The sequence below is a fragment of the Erithacus rubecula genome, assembly GCF_903797595.1.
Source record: "Erithacus rubecula genome assembly, chromosome: 22".
NCBI classification, from domain to species: Eukaryota; Metazoa; Chordata; class Aves; order Passeriformes; family Muscicapidae; genus Erithacus; species Erithacus rubecula.
The window spans coordinates 9,812,354-9,826,205 of NC_136674.1; the positions used below are offsets into that span (position 1 = coordinate 9,812,354).

Consider the following 13,852-nt stretch of genomic DNA (forward strand, 5'->3'; position numbering starts at 1 on the left):
ATTTTATATTTTCTTTAGGGAGATCACTCTATACCTGGAACTCCCAAGTCTCAAGGAAATCCACACTGGAATTCCAAGCTGTGGTGGGAAAATTGGCAGAAGGAGCTCAGCAGAAGGAAGAGACAGAGCTGCTCCTGTCCCCAGCCTGGGAATGGTGCTGGCACAGTTTGATATTCAGGGACATGAAACCCCATCACAGCTCCATAGCAGACAGAAATAATTCCATTTCCAGCCATAGTCACTCACAACAGTGACACTGGGGATGAACCTCCCTTAGAAAAGAGCTCTGGGAAAGAGCAAATGAGCTTTATACAGTCCCAGCTACTGCATTAATGCTTGCAGGGCTTGCACTGGGCAGAGACTTGTGGAGCTGTACAGGAATCCATGTCCAAAGCATCTCCTACCCCAGGAGACCTTCCCTTCCCTTCCCTTCCCTTCCCTTCCCTTCCCTTCCCTTCCCTTCCCTTCCCTTCCCTTCCCTTCCCTTCCCTTCCCTTCCCTTCCCTTCCCTTCCCTTCCCTTCCCTTCCCTTCCCTTCCCTTCCCTTCCCTTATTCCTCTCTTCCAGGTGTTTTTTCCTCTCCCTGGAGCTGAGCAGGCTCAGCCTGTTGCTGCTCCATGACTCAGCCACTGACTAATGCCTGTCTGCCCTGGGTCTCCCTCTTGGAGCTCATCCCTGCTCCTGTTCCCTGGATCCCACCTGGAACACAGGAGATAATTAATCCTCAGCTGGGGAGACTCTCCCTGCCTTTTCCCTTCTGGGCTGTGCCCACCTGCAGGATTAAAGTGCCAGGGAAAACTCACAGCTGACACAGCTGTCTGTGTGATGTTGGCCCATTTTACCTGGGGTGTCCCCAGAGTGTCCCCACAGCTGCCACCCTGCCCTGTCCTGGGGCTGCAGCCCCACCAGCCCTTGAGCACCTGGCCCTGCTGCACTGCTGGAAGCTCATCCCAGCTCCATGAGCAGCAGCACTTCACCAGGACCCTGAAACTCCCTCAGGAGCTGCTTCCAGGGGACTCTGGAGCTGCTCAGGGATGTCTTTACACCCAGAAATAGAGACCCCAGTGAGAGCTGGCAACAGAGGGGAGGTGCTGGGAGAAGCAGCAGAATGAGGCATCTGCTGTGGTTTATAATCCATAGGGATGGAAAAGGCTCCTGGGAAGGGAAGTGCCCACATTCCTGCCCTGTATTCCCTTGCTGTCCCTTTTCCTGGGCTGCTCTGCTCACACCTCCAGTTCAGCCAGGCAGAACCCTGGCACTGCCACCCTGGAGCTTGACCTTAGGGACTGCAAGAAACCCAAAAATCTCTCTCAGACTAGAGAAAACCCCACAGACCCAGCCCCACCTGAGGCAGGAGCTCCACGGGCAAGGCACCAGATGCCAACATTGCCCTGCAGCAACATTTCCTCCTGCTGGTTCCAAAGGAACCTGGCTCAGGTGAGGATTTATTGGGATGTCTGCCTGGACAAATGCTGCTGCTGTAGTTCACATTTGGGTTTCTCTGCAAGGCTCTGCTTGCATCTCCCCCAAGCCTGCTTATCATGCATGTGCCTCTCTTCAGGTGAGATTTGTCACATTCCCACTCTGGAAATGTTTTTCCCTCCTGACAATACCCTTTAGATAGTGCCTGTGGAGGTGGATGACTCAAGCTTGACATGATTATTTCCATCCAGCTTTTTTTATTAAAAATGCTCCTGATGGTTCAGAACGTGAGGACAGGAGCTGCCTTGAAAGGGACGTGGAAAGCTCAGAGTCTGCACAAACTGTGCCATGATTTTATGTCAACCAACAAGAGCCAGAAAATCCGTGTAAAGCAGCCCCTCCCAGGCTGAATTTATCATTTCATAGAAACCTCCAAGTGCATGGCAGTAACATCCACCCAAGACCTGCATGCTTCCAGCCCCTCAGAGCCAGGATATGGATGAGCTGCCACTTCCAGCTCTGTCATTTATCCCGACTTACAAAGTTAAGGATCTCCTGATTTAGCTCTGGGCAAGTTAATTCCCTTTGTGACAGCTCCCAAACACCCTCACACTACTCCAGCCCCACAAATAGCAAATGCTGCTGCTGGGAATAGACACCCTCAGCAGAGTGACCTCTCCTCTCCCAGCCTCCCCCTGCTGCCAGCAGCGTGCTCGGAGGCAGCAGCATGGAAAAAACCAGAGTGGAGTGAGGGATGACAGATGGCTGCTGAAAATCAGCAAAGTTTTGCAGGGAAAAACTTCCTGAGTTCTCAGCTGGGAAACTGGACACAGTTCTGGTGCCCCCAACATGGGGAGGGCGTGGAATTGTTGGAGAAGGTCAGAGAAGACTGTGAAGTTGGAAAAGGGACAGGACCGCCTCCCCTAAGGAGACAGGCTGAGAAATTTGGGATTGGCCACTTGGAGAAGGCTCCAGGGAGTGCTCAGAGCCTGTCCAAGGGCATAAAGGGGCTCCAGGAGAGTGGAGAGGGACTGGGGACAGGGGATGGAGGAACAGGACACAGGGAATGGCTCCCACTGCCAGAGGGTAGGGATGGGTGGGATATTGGGCAGAAATTGTTCCTGTGAGGGTGGGCAGCCCCTGGCACAGGGTGCCCAGAGCAGCTGTGGCTGCCCCTGGATCCCTGGCAGTGCCCAAGGCCAGGCTGGACAGGGCTGGGAGCAGCTGGGACAGTGGGAGGTGTCCCTGCCATGGCAGGAGTGACACTGGATGGGCTTTGAGGTCCCTTCCAACCCAAACCATTCAGGGATTCTCTGATTCTGAAAATGCATTTGGAAAATAACCTCTAGAGAAGAGGCAGAGTAGCACTTTGAGCGTTCACCCCAAGCCCTGGGCTCCTTCCCCCTTACATTAATTGAAATCAGAGCTCTTTTCCATTTCCTGATCTCCCTATTCCCCTCCAGCCCCCACCGGCAGCTGAAACAGGGAGAGCTCCTGGGTATTCCCTGTAGGATGAGCTGGGAGCAGGGTCAGGCTGCAGCACCATCCCCTGCAGCATCCCAGAAACCCTTCCCAAGTGAACAGTGCTGACACACACACTGCCAGACACAGAATAAAATGAGATCTGCTGGAAAGAACCCAACAGATCAGGCACTTGTTGGAGCCTTGAGTGCAGAGGAACGTTATAGAAAATTCCCAGTGACTCCTCCAGCTCCAAACCTATCATAATTTAATCTGTGTGACTGGAATTTCTCAATAGGCTGGAACTCCCTCAGGACCAAAATCTCATTGAAAAAGAAACCAAGGAGAATTTTGGCATCTCTTCCCCAGCCTGGAAGATGAAATGCAAATCTGTTACTGGCATCAAGCTCTCACAGCTTGATCCATCCACAGAGCTCCAATAGCCTGACATTAACTTCTCAAGGAAGAACATTTTGTTACTCATCCTCAGACAGTTTATGCTTAAAGGCAGAAAGACTAATTCTGTTTGGGGTTTGGGCAGTGAACCTTCCCCAATTACCAGCACAGTCAGGCACTGATCTGGTATTAGAGACAAAACACAGGGAGATGGAGACTGCTGACTTCGATTTAAATATAAATTCCAGAGGCTGAACGCTGCTGGCACATGGAAAAACATCTCCAGCTTCTCCTGCTGCTCTGGCTTTTCCTACATGAACCAATTCGGTGTCACTCGTGTGTGTGCAGGTGGAAGGGGGAGCTGTCCCTGGGCTGGGACATCCTCAAGAGGGGCGCACAGCAAAGGCTGCAGGAAAATAACGGGATTAGTTCCAACACGAGCCTGTGCTTAAGAGCAGGGATCAATGGGTGCTGAGGTGAAGGGCTCTGCCCACCCTCCCGGAGCGCTTTGCGAGAGGACACACGGATCGGATCCCAGCGCCCTCGGTGCCACTGAACTAGCGGCACCCGGCTGCTCCCGCTGCAAAGGCGGCTCCTCCACACCTCATTTCCCTCATTTCCCTCCTTTCCCGTCCATTAACGCCACCGCCCGCACCTCTGGAGGCCGCATTCTGCCGGGGCAGGGCTGGGCTCCACCGGGCGGTGCCCGCGGCTCCGGGAGCGCAGGAACAGCGGGGCAAGGTGGGACTGGGCTGGCTTTCCTTCCCTCACCAGCACAGCCTATTTTGCATTCCCAGCACAGACCAGTTTGCTTTCCCTCATTAACATAGCCCATTTCCATTTCCTCACCAGAACAGCCAGTTTCCATCCCCAGCACAGCCCATTTCCATTTCCCTCCCAGCACAGCCCAGTTTCCAATCCCAAAACAGCCTGTTTCCATTTCCTCACCAGCACATCCCAGTTTCCATTTCCTCAACCTTCTTTCCATTCTCTCACCAGCACAGCCCAGTTTCCTATCCCAGCACAGTCGTTTCCATCCCCTCACCAGCACATCCCAGTTTCCACTTCTTCAACCTTTTTTCCATTCCCTCACCAGCACATCCCAGTTTCCATTTCCTCACCGTGTTTCCATCCCCTCACCAGCACAGCCCAGTTTCCATTCCCTCATTAGCATAGACCATTTCCATTTCCTCACCAGAACAGCCAGTTTCCATCCCCAGCACAGCCTAGTTTCCATTTCCAGCATATTTCCATTCCTTCCCCATTTCCAATTCCCTCACCAGAACAGCCCATTTCCATCCCTCCCCAGCCCATTTCCCTGTGAATGGCAGGAATCAAACCCAGGAGGAGCATCCCTATGCCCTGCATGACCCTGCCAGGGGTTCCAGCCCCAGGGCCACTTGAAGCAGCTCCTGACAGTTCTCTGCAAATCCAACAGGCAATTACAGCAGCTGTGCTTTAATCAGGACAGGGATAACAGAAAATCCTTGTTTGTGCTTGGAGTGAGCTGCAGGATCTCCCTCTTCCCCATGTGTGCCCAGCAGCCCCCTGACCCTGCACAGGTACAAGGCAAAGCTGTGCTTGGCCATACTATTGGTATTTTTGGGATGAGGAGAACCTGAGCCAGCTCAGTTCAGCTGAACTCAAACCTTCAAGTCAAGCTCCAAGGAGAAGAGCCCAGAATGTGACCTTGGCTGTTCCTGGGTCTGAGCTAAGCTGCACTGAGGTTTCTCAGGCTCTCACCTGAGCTGTGTCCTTACACCCTCACTGGGAAGAGGAAAACACTGACCTAAATTCATGTAAAACTCACAAAGCCAAATGCAAAGGCTCTCAGTTGGAAGGCTGGCAAGTTAAGGTCTGATTTATCAAAGCACACAAGAAAAGGGGCAGGGGGGCAGAAATGTTGGCCTCCTGTTTCTCCAAATGCCTCCAGGCTGTCCTGGAAGGACCAGTTCCACCTTACACCCTCCCCTTGATCCTTCCTCCATCAAGGCCCCTGATTCTGACCATGGCTTGTACCAAGTGTCCACTGGAGAGCAAACCAAGAGCTCCAATTCATTCCACAATACTCAAAGACTGGCTGGCAACAACATAAACTCTAATTATTTAACTCAGCAATGATCCTGGTGAGCCACAAATCCTCTACAAAAGAGAGGATTCCCCCCTGAACCAGATGGGGAGTGCCACACATCCCAGGGCAGAAGGGATTAACAGCAGCAGCTCCCAGGGAGAAAGGATGGGATCCTCCAGGCAGCACATATGGACAACATCCCTGATGGCCCATGCCAGACCAAGGCTGCTCTGTGCTCCTTACCACTGATCTGGAAAATGGAATTTTAAAGCTCTTTCCATATTTTTAAACCTCAAGCTATCTCCATGCACTGAGACATGGAGAGGAACCTCCCTTTAGGAAGGCCCCAAAGCAAGTGAGACTTGGTGGGAAGTACAGACTCAGCTCAGCAGGGTCCCAGGGAACACTAAACCTCTGGGACAGCACAAGCCTCAATTCTCCCCATTTTGCCCATAAAGTGCAGTCTTAATGTTCAAAAAGCTGCAGAAGGACAAAAGCTGAGACTACATCACTGCACATCTCCCAGCACAGCTTTGGCCAGGGATGCTCTCTGTGCCCCTGATCTGAGCTGTCCCTCCTCCCAGCTGCCTCCCCATGCATGTTTGAGCAGGAGGAGGAGCAGGGAAGGTGCCCACCCCAGAGCCCACTCACCATCCAGCTCCTCCACGGAGATGTTGGCCAGCTGCTCGCTGTCGCTGCCTGCCGAGAGCGAGCGGTTCAGGTAATTGCCCTTGTACAGCAAGCCAGCTGTCACATGGTGGAATGGCATCTTCTCCCTGCCACAAAAACGGGAAAAGAGAGGGTGGTTGTGGTGATCTGCCTTGGTTTCATGGGAATGCAGCAAAACCTGGCCTGCAGGAGGGGCTGGAGCAGCAGCCCAGGCTGCAGGGACAGGGTGGCTCTGAGGGTCTGAGAGGAGTCAGGGGAGCCACAGCAGTGGAGCCTCAGGAAAACAGGACTGCCCAATGCTTAGACTTGTTATAAATGAGAAACAAAGTCTCTCTATTCAGCAAAATTTAGATTGGTTTATTTTACATAGACAGAGCAAGCAGTGCTGGGGAAAACATGAGGGGTCACTGCCCACTCCACACTCCACCCAAGTTGGTTTGCAGCTCCCTTTTTATAGGATGGTTTTCCTTGTAGGAATCAATAATTGTTATTGTTTTGTTGTAGTAATTCTGCAAGGTAAGCAGTGCTGGTCAAAGAAACTTCCAAACTTCTGTGGGACAGTTCTTGGGACAATTGGTGATGGAACCATCTGGTCTTGGCAGATAAAAACAGGAGAAGTGAGAAGTCTGATCTTTAGCAGATAGTTTGGGATTGATCACACAAAGGCAGGAAATCTGATTCTGCAAAAAACCTTTCAGACTATGGAAAACCCCCTTTTTCTCTTTTACAAACTGGTACACACAATATTCACAACAGGAGGATTTAAACAGAGTGGGTTCAATCATATATTTCCCTTTATCTAGGTCCATGTTCTTTTCATGTTTTAAGTATTCTGGTTCATACAAACTCCAAAACTTCTATGATTAACACAAATCATTTGTCAGTTATCACAGACTGCAGATTTCAGCCTTGGCAATAATCACAAAGAGCACAGGGCTCTGTGCTGACCTGCAGGTCAAAGGTTTTAGCATCGCGGAGTGTTTGGGGTGGAAGGGACCTTAAAGCCCATCCTGAACCTGCCCTGCATGGGCAGGAACACCTTCCACTATCCCAGGTGCTCCCAGCCCTGTCCAGCCCGGCCTTGGGCACAGCCAGGGATCCAGGGGTGGCCCCAAGCACAACTGCCAAAGGCATGGAAGGGTCTGGAGACCCCTGAGACCCCCCTCAGGGCATGCAGCCCCTCAGAGAGCTGAGCAACCCCCCTGAGCGAGGGGTTTGTCACTGCAGGGCCCCAGCTCCAGATCCCAGCACGAGGAGAACACCCCAGCAAAGCCCCACAAAGGACATCCCATGTCCCAGATGTGACAAGGGAGGCTGGAGCAGGGAGGTGCCTGCCAACCCTACAGGTCCCAAGCTCAGGGAAGGGCAGGCTCTGCCCAGCCAGGAGTGGGAATTACTGTCAGCAGCACTCACCCTGGGATTCAGGGCATGTGAGGAGGAGGCGAGTTTGACAAAGTCAATTGAAATATTAAGAGGAAGATTTGTCATGCCCAGGGCTGGATTCAATCAGCACAATCCCATCCCAGGCCTATTGTGCTTTGGTCTGCACATTTCCAGCAGAAATCAATCAGCAGAGTCCCCAGAGCTGGCCAGGGTCTCCCTGGGGCTGGAGGGGCCAGGACAGGCTGGGGGTGGCTCTGGAAGCTCTGAGAGCACAGGGCAGGGGCTCTCAGGGCTGAGAGGCACCCCCAGAGCTGCCAGGCTCTGGGATGCTGCCCCAGCCAGCCCCACAGCCTGCAGGGTGATGCTCTCCTCAGCCATGGACACTGACAACACAGACAGATCCATCTGGGAGCAAAACCCTGCCTGCCTGCCTGGGCTGGGACCCCCCAGCAGCAAACCAACCTGAGACACAGCAAAGCACAGAGGGAGAGCCAGGAGGCTCCTCTTGCTCTGCTCAGCACGTTCCAGGGATTTCTCTGGCAGTAATTATGTAAATAAATCCTAATCGTAACTTTAAGTATTTTTATTTGGGAGCCAGTTTGCTCCAGCAGCACATTAGAAACGTAAACAAGGGGTTCTGTTTCATTAAGCACATCTATAATTTCCCAGCCCTTGCCAGTTTCTGGGTTTACTCTCAGATATTGCAGCCTCTGACACATGCTCAGCACTAAAACAGGAATTTTACCTGGCCAGGGGATGCTCAGAGGCAATGCCAGCTCTGGTGGCAGAGCAGAGACACTTCCAGCCCTTTGCACCACCTTCATTTGTTTCCAGGCCCACCACAAACCATCCAGGCAGTGACCAAATCACCTCCCCAGGGTAATCACAGAGTTGGAAGGGACCCACGAGGATCACTGAGTCCAGCTCTTGACAACCCCAAGAATCACTGAAAGCAATTACACTGATTTTCCAAATCTCTTCAAGTGGTTTAAGTCTGTCCCTGGGCTGAGCTTGCACTGCAGACTCAGCTTGGTGAGTCCAGGGCTGGGGTCTGCACCCCCTGTCCCAGCTCTGGGTGAAGGAGCCTCCAGCTCTGCACTCCCTGAGCTCACCCACGGATGGAATAGCAGCAGCCCGTGGATTTCCAGCATTTCTGAAATCACTTTCACTGCCTTGGCTTCTACAACCATTAAAAAAATGACAATGCCTCTCCCCTGAGGGCTGAAGAGCTGAAAATCAGCTCCTACCTGGATCCTGTGGTGTGTTTTAGTGCTGGAGGAGAGCCATGATACCCTGGAGTGAGAAATCCTGTATTAAATTCTGCTGCCCAGGTATATTAGGTTTTTTAAAGCTGTAATATCATTCAGCAGAAGCCCTGCAGAGCCTCTGGAATCCATCACCTCTCAGCTCTTACAAGGGATGTTCCAAAGGGGCCAGAGCCCTCAGGGACCTGTGGCAGTGCCCCAGAAACACCCTCAGACAGGAACCTGCAGCCAAACCCAAGCCTGAAAGGGGAAAAAACAGCAAAAAGGGGCCCAGGAGGGGCAGGCAGTGGGAGAGCTCCAAAGCACTGGAGTGGGAAAGCCCTTGAAGGTGGAATCCATAAAAGCTTCATGGGAATACCCAGGTGCTCAATGTCTGGGTAAAAAGGGCTGCCCTGGCACGGCCAGGCTGGTCCAGGCTGGAATTCCCATCCCTGGGTGTGACCAGGGCCAGGCTGGAGCAGCCTGGACAGTGGGAGGTGTCCCTGCCCATGGCAGGGGTGGCGCTGGATGGAGGCACTGGATGGATCCTTCCCACCCAAGCCACTCTGGGGTTCTGGGACAGGCTCACTTTGAAGGCAGCCAAAATGTCCATGGCAGAAACACAGAAACCTCCAGTTTCCCTGTGGCTACTGCTCCCAGAGAGACCCTGGGAAACCCAAACCATCAGTGGGTGCTGCTGGCTCCCTCCCCTGGGGACACCTGGGGCAGGGCTCTGGCAGGGTTTGACCTCTCCAAATGTTCCATTTGAGCTCCTGCCCCTTCTCCAGAGCTGTCCAAACACACCTGAGCAGGGAACTGGGCTGGGGGCTTTCCTCCCCACCACTTACACATTTTCAACCTTGCAAACCTGTCCTGTTGTGGGGTCTTTTTGGTGATTTTTTTTTTTTTTATTTTTCAGTCCAGAGCAGGTTAGAAAAATTCCAAGAAAAAGGGAGAAAACACAGTCCAGGGAGCTTCTCTGCCTCAGCCAGTGGAAACTAACCAAGAGCAGTGAGATCTCTCCTGCTTCCACTGCAGACAGCACAGGCTGTGAGAAAGATGTGGGGGAGCAAGGGCAGCCTCTGGTAACAACTCTGCACCTCTGCTCTCCCCTTCACTGCTGAACCAGTGTTAGAGCTGCAGAACTCAGCATCCAACACCAACAGAACAGACAGCTGGGGGCACAGGCATCATAAAGTCACCCCAGGACATTACCAAACACAGTCTGGGAATTTGGAGCAGTGAAATCTCATTGAATTATATAATGAAAATAGCACAAAAACATTGACATAGAACCAGGAGCCCCCAGAGAACCCCTAACCAGGTCTGTGGACGTGTCCCCAGTCCCCTGGCAGGTTCCAGTCCCTGTGCCAGGCTCCCAGCAGGTCTCACCCCCACCAGGCACTGCCAGCCTCCCTCCTGCCTCTCAGAACAGCCACAGTTGTGCAATTCAGAAGATTTTCATAAACAATATTCCATCAGGATAAAAAAGCCATCTCCACACTGTTCACAGGTCTGTGGCTTCCGCTCCTCACCAACCCTGTGCTGCTCTTCCCAAAAAGGCTTTAATGAGACCTCATACAACCATTAAATCCAATTTCAGCTCCAGGATCCATCTCTGAGATGGAACTGGGATCAATTTCTGCTGATCCTGGGTGGTCACCACTTTGGAAGAGGTTCCTTGTCCCCTCTCTCCCCTGTGCAGCCCAAAGAATGCCCAGGAATTCTCCTAGTTTTCCAGCCTCAGGTGTGGAACACACAACATCCTTGGCACTGCCAGAATCCTGTGCTGGCCTTCCCCATGCAGCTGGAATTCCATGGATCCCAGGGGCTGGGAGCATTCCAAGCTGGATGTTGAGCCCTGTGGTGTCAAACAGAGCAGGCAGAAATGAGAAGTGGGACAGGGATAAAGTGGAGATTTCCAGCTCTGCCACAGACTGGGCTGAGGGAGCCTGAGCTGGAAGAATGAAAGCACAGCTCCATGGATGGCCAAGGACACAGCAGTGGAGCACCAGCACAAGCTCTGTTCTCTCAGCCTTTCCCAGGGCTGAAGGGAATGCAGGAATATATTGAAAATCCAGGAAGCAGCCAGATGGTTGAGAAACTGGAACAGGAGCTAGGAAGTCCCTGAGGTCACTTTTAAACCCTTTAAAAATTCATCAGATGAAGTGACAATGTTAGAGATGCTTCTCCCTGGGCACAGCACTATTTGAACATCTGAAGCAGAGAGTTGCAGGGACTTGGGAGGAAATGATCCCATTTGCCATTGTCCTTGGAGAGAGGCTGTGTGATCTCCAGCTGGATCCAAAGGGGACAGCAGAGCAAACAGAGCCCTGGTGTCACCTGGGAACCTGGATTGTCTGATCCTCCACCAGGCCCCAGCCAGAAACACCTGCAGCCTCCAGAGATGCTCCCTACTATCCCTGGTCCCTTCATGGAGCTGTCCATGCTGCCCTCTCTCTAAGGAGGCTGTGAGCTAAGGGTCATGGTTAGACCTGGCTTAGCCTCTGGCATGGAGAGGCTGAGCCAGACTAAATCCCTACTTTGAAGCCAGCACAGTTCAGGGAAGACAAAATCCTTGTGCTGGGAAGAGTCACTTTGTCCCTTGTCACCTGCATTGCCTGCTGCTAACAATAGCTTTAAAGATTTTTTCCTTTTTAATTTACTTTGTGCACAGACTTGGCACCTGGAGTGCAATCTGAGCCTGGGCAGAGCCTGCAGGGCTCCAGGGGCTGCTCTGGCTTGGGAGGATGCACAGCTTGGCAGGGTCTGAAGGTTGAACTGCAGATATGAAGTGCCCAGGTCTGGTTTAATCAGGCTCAGCTGAGGGCTGTGAACAGAGCCAGGCTCAGGCTCGTTCTGTACTGCAGACGAAGAGAGGTGGCCTTGGAAGGAGCTTCTGGATGGAAAAAAAATAAAGTCTGGTTCTTCTAAAAGAAAGCCCTAAAATAGATCCTCCCAGGGAGGCCAGCCCTGGAAGATGTCTGTGTTTGCTGACTACTGATCCCAAACTTTATTGATCTCAGAGCCCCAAAGCCCCAGGAAGGCACATTTGGGATATTTATAAGCAGGAGAGAGAGAGGCTCCTGCTGAGGCTGCTCAGGGCACTGGAGGCTCTGGGCAGGTCTGCAGAGCCTCAGACATTTCCCCAGACTGGGCTGACAGTGCAGTGACCCCAAAATCCCTCTGGGAGTTTGCCTGGGACACAGGAGGGCTCCCACTTTACTGGGTGCTTATCAGAAGTTAGACCTGGCTTTTCACACATATTTGAGCAAATCAATCCATCCAGACAAATTCTACCTTTCACAAGGGTTTATGGACTGCAAACATGAGATTTGAAGCCATACAGATGAGATCCACTGAACATCTGCTGGTGGGGATCCAGGTAAAACCCAAATTGACCAAATTGATTCCCAGTCCTGACCCATCACATCCCCACATGCCCTGAGCACACCTTCATGGAATTTGGGCTCCATCTGACCATTTATTGGCCTAAACCTAAGAAAATGTTCCTCTGATTCAGGCAGGAAATGCAGATCTGGCACACCCTGGGCTAGGATAGCAACAATAAAGCTCCTCATGATGATCACCGGGTAAAAAAGCCTTTACAAACAGATCATTCTCAGCTGTCAAAGATGAAACTGGGAAGGAAAAAAAAAACCTCTGCAAGGCAGAAAACAAGATCTGAGTGACAACCTCATGTAACAGACAGCACCTCAGGAGCCACAAACTTCCACGTCCAAGAACTACAAAGCACTTGCAGCTTCAGAAGGTTTTGTGCTGGGATTTTTTCCCCACCTTCTGCAGTAAATTGGAAATGAAAGAGCAGAGGAAGGGCACTTGAAAAGACACCACTTCTCCAAACAGCTGCTGCTGCTTTGAATTCCAGCAGCAGGGGAGAGCTGAGGGTGCCAGGTCAGGTACAAACCCAACACTTGTGTCTGGAGCTGCAGGTGTGAGAGCTCAGGCAGGGACAGGAATCAGAGTTGTTTGTGGGTTCTGAACCGTGGCTGGGGCTCCAAGCACTGCCAGCACCTGGCGGCTCCCTGTCTGTCCCCAGGGCAAGAGCAGCTCTCCAAGGGGACAGAGACCTTTCCCACTCCCACCAGGCTTAAAGTGCCTGTTAAAGAACCAGCACTGACTCACCAGCATTTCCTCTCAGCTCCCAAACTCATCCTCACCTTCTGCTGACACAAATCCCCAGATTTTTGCTGCCCTCTTCCACTTTCTGTCACTGCTGCCACCCCCAGCTGTGTTTAACCAAGATAAGTAAAAAATTTCCATCTTTCAGGTTTGGAAAGCCTCTGAGTTGATGTTATAAAGTTAAAAAAAAAAAAATAAAGCCAGCAACACAACAAAAATCTTTAATCTCTTCTCCCCTCTAATAATTCACCTGCAAACATGAAAAAAATCAGATTGGGAATGAAAGTTTTATCCCTGGGGAGGCCCAGCCTCCCATTCCCTCCTGTGAGCTGAACTCCTCTGCAGGACACCAGGGACAACCACAGTGTCCATCACACAGGGGTTCCCAAAAAAAGCCTTCTTCAGGTGACAAGGATTTAGGAGAGAAAACCAACACAGGCTACAGAAACCTCTCAGATCTCTGGGCAGAAAGGGAAGCTGAAGGAATTTGCACATCATGAATTAAGGCAGATTTTTATGGCAAAGGGGATCAACCCTGGAACAAGCACCCCAGGAGGGACACAGCTGCCTGTCCCCAGGCCCTCACTGGAAGGTGCTGGTGGAGTTAAAGGATGAACACTCAGGGCTGTTGATGGATTGTTTCCCACATTGGAGGCCACCCTGTGCCCACCAGGGATTCCTGCCAGCATGGAGAGGAGGTCCCTCCTGGCCCCCTTCTCAGAAATCAGCTTCTCCAGCAGTCAGGATGGACAAAGGCAGTGGGCAGCAGGTTCAGCTGAGCTCCCAGGGCAGGTCAGGGGTGCCAGAGAGGCTGTGGAGCCTCACCCACCCCTGCCCAGCCCCTCACTCCTGGCTGCTCACACACAAAGATCCCAATTCTCATTCTCAGGAATACTCAGCTCATTTTTTTCCCCTGAGTACAACACAGATCACTCAGAACTAAATGATGGGAATAAGATTCTTGTTGACAGAAAAAAAAAAAAAAAAAAAAAAAAATTATCCCAGAGCTTTGTGCTGAAGAGCACATCAAAGCAGGGAGGAAATGTCACTGCTGCACTCCCAA

The 13,852-nt window shown here is 51.9% G+C and overlaps 2 protein-coding genes across 4 annotated transcripts in view; both read right to left on the reverse strand.

The window, feature by feature from the left end:
* LOC306811325 (S-adenosyl-L-methionine-dependent tRNA 4-demethylwyosine synthase TYW1-like) overlaps nucleotides 1-13,852 on the reverse strand; it is a 396,352-nt gene that overhangs the window by 232,324 nt on the left and 150,176 nt on the right. The gene's annotated exons all lie outside the window — the stretch shown is intronic.
* Nucleotides 1-13,852, reverse strand: part of CALN1 (calneuron 1) — a 139,241-nt gene that overhangs the window by 92,444 nt on the left and 32,945 nt on the right. For all 3 annotated transcript variants that reach the window (XM_079324938.1, XM_079324940.1, XM_079324939.1), the window contains one exon: nucleotides 6,002-6,126. In XM_079324938.1, the coding sequence (XP_079181064.1) occupies nucleotides 6,002-6,126 (125 nt within the window). The remainder of the gene's footprint in view (nucleotides 1-6,001; nucleotides 6,127-13,852) is intronic.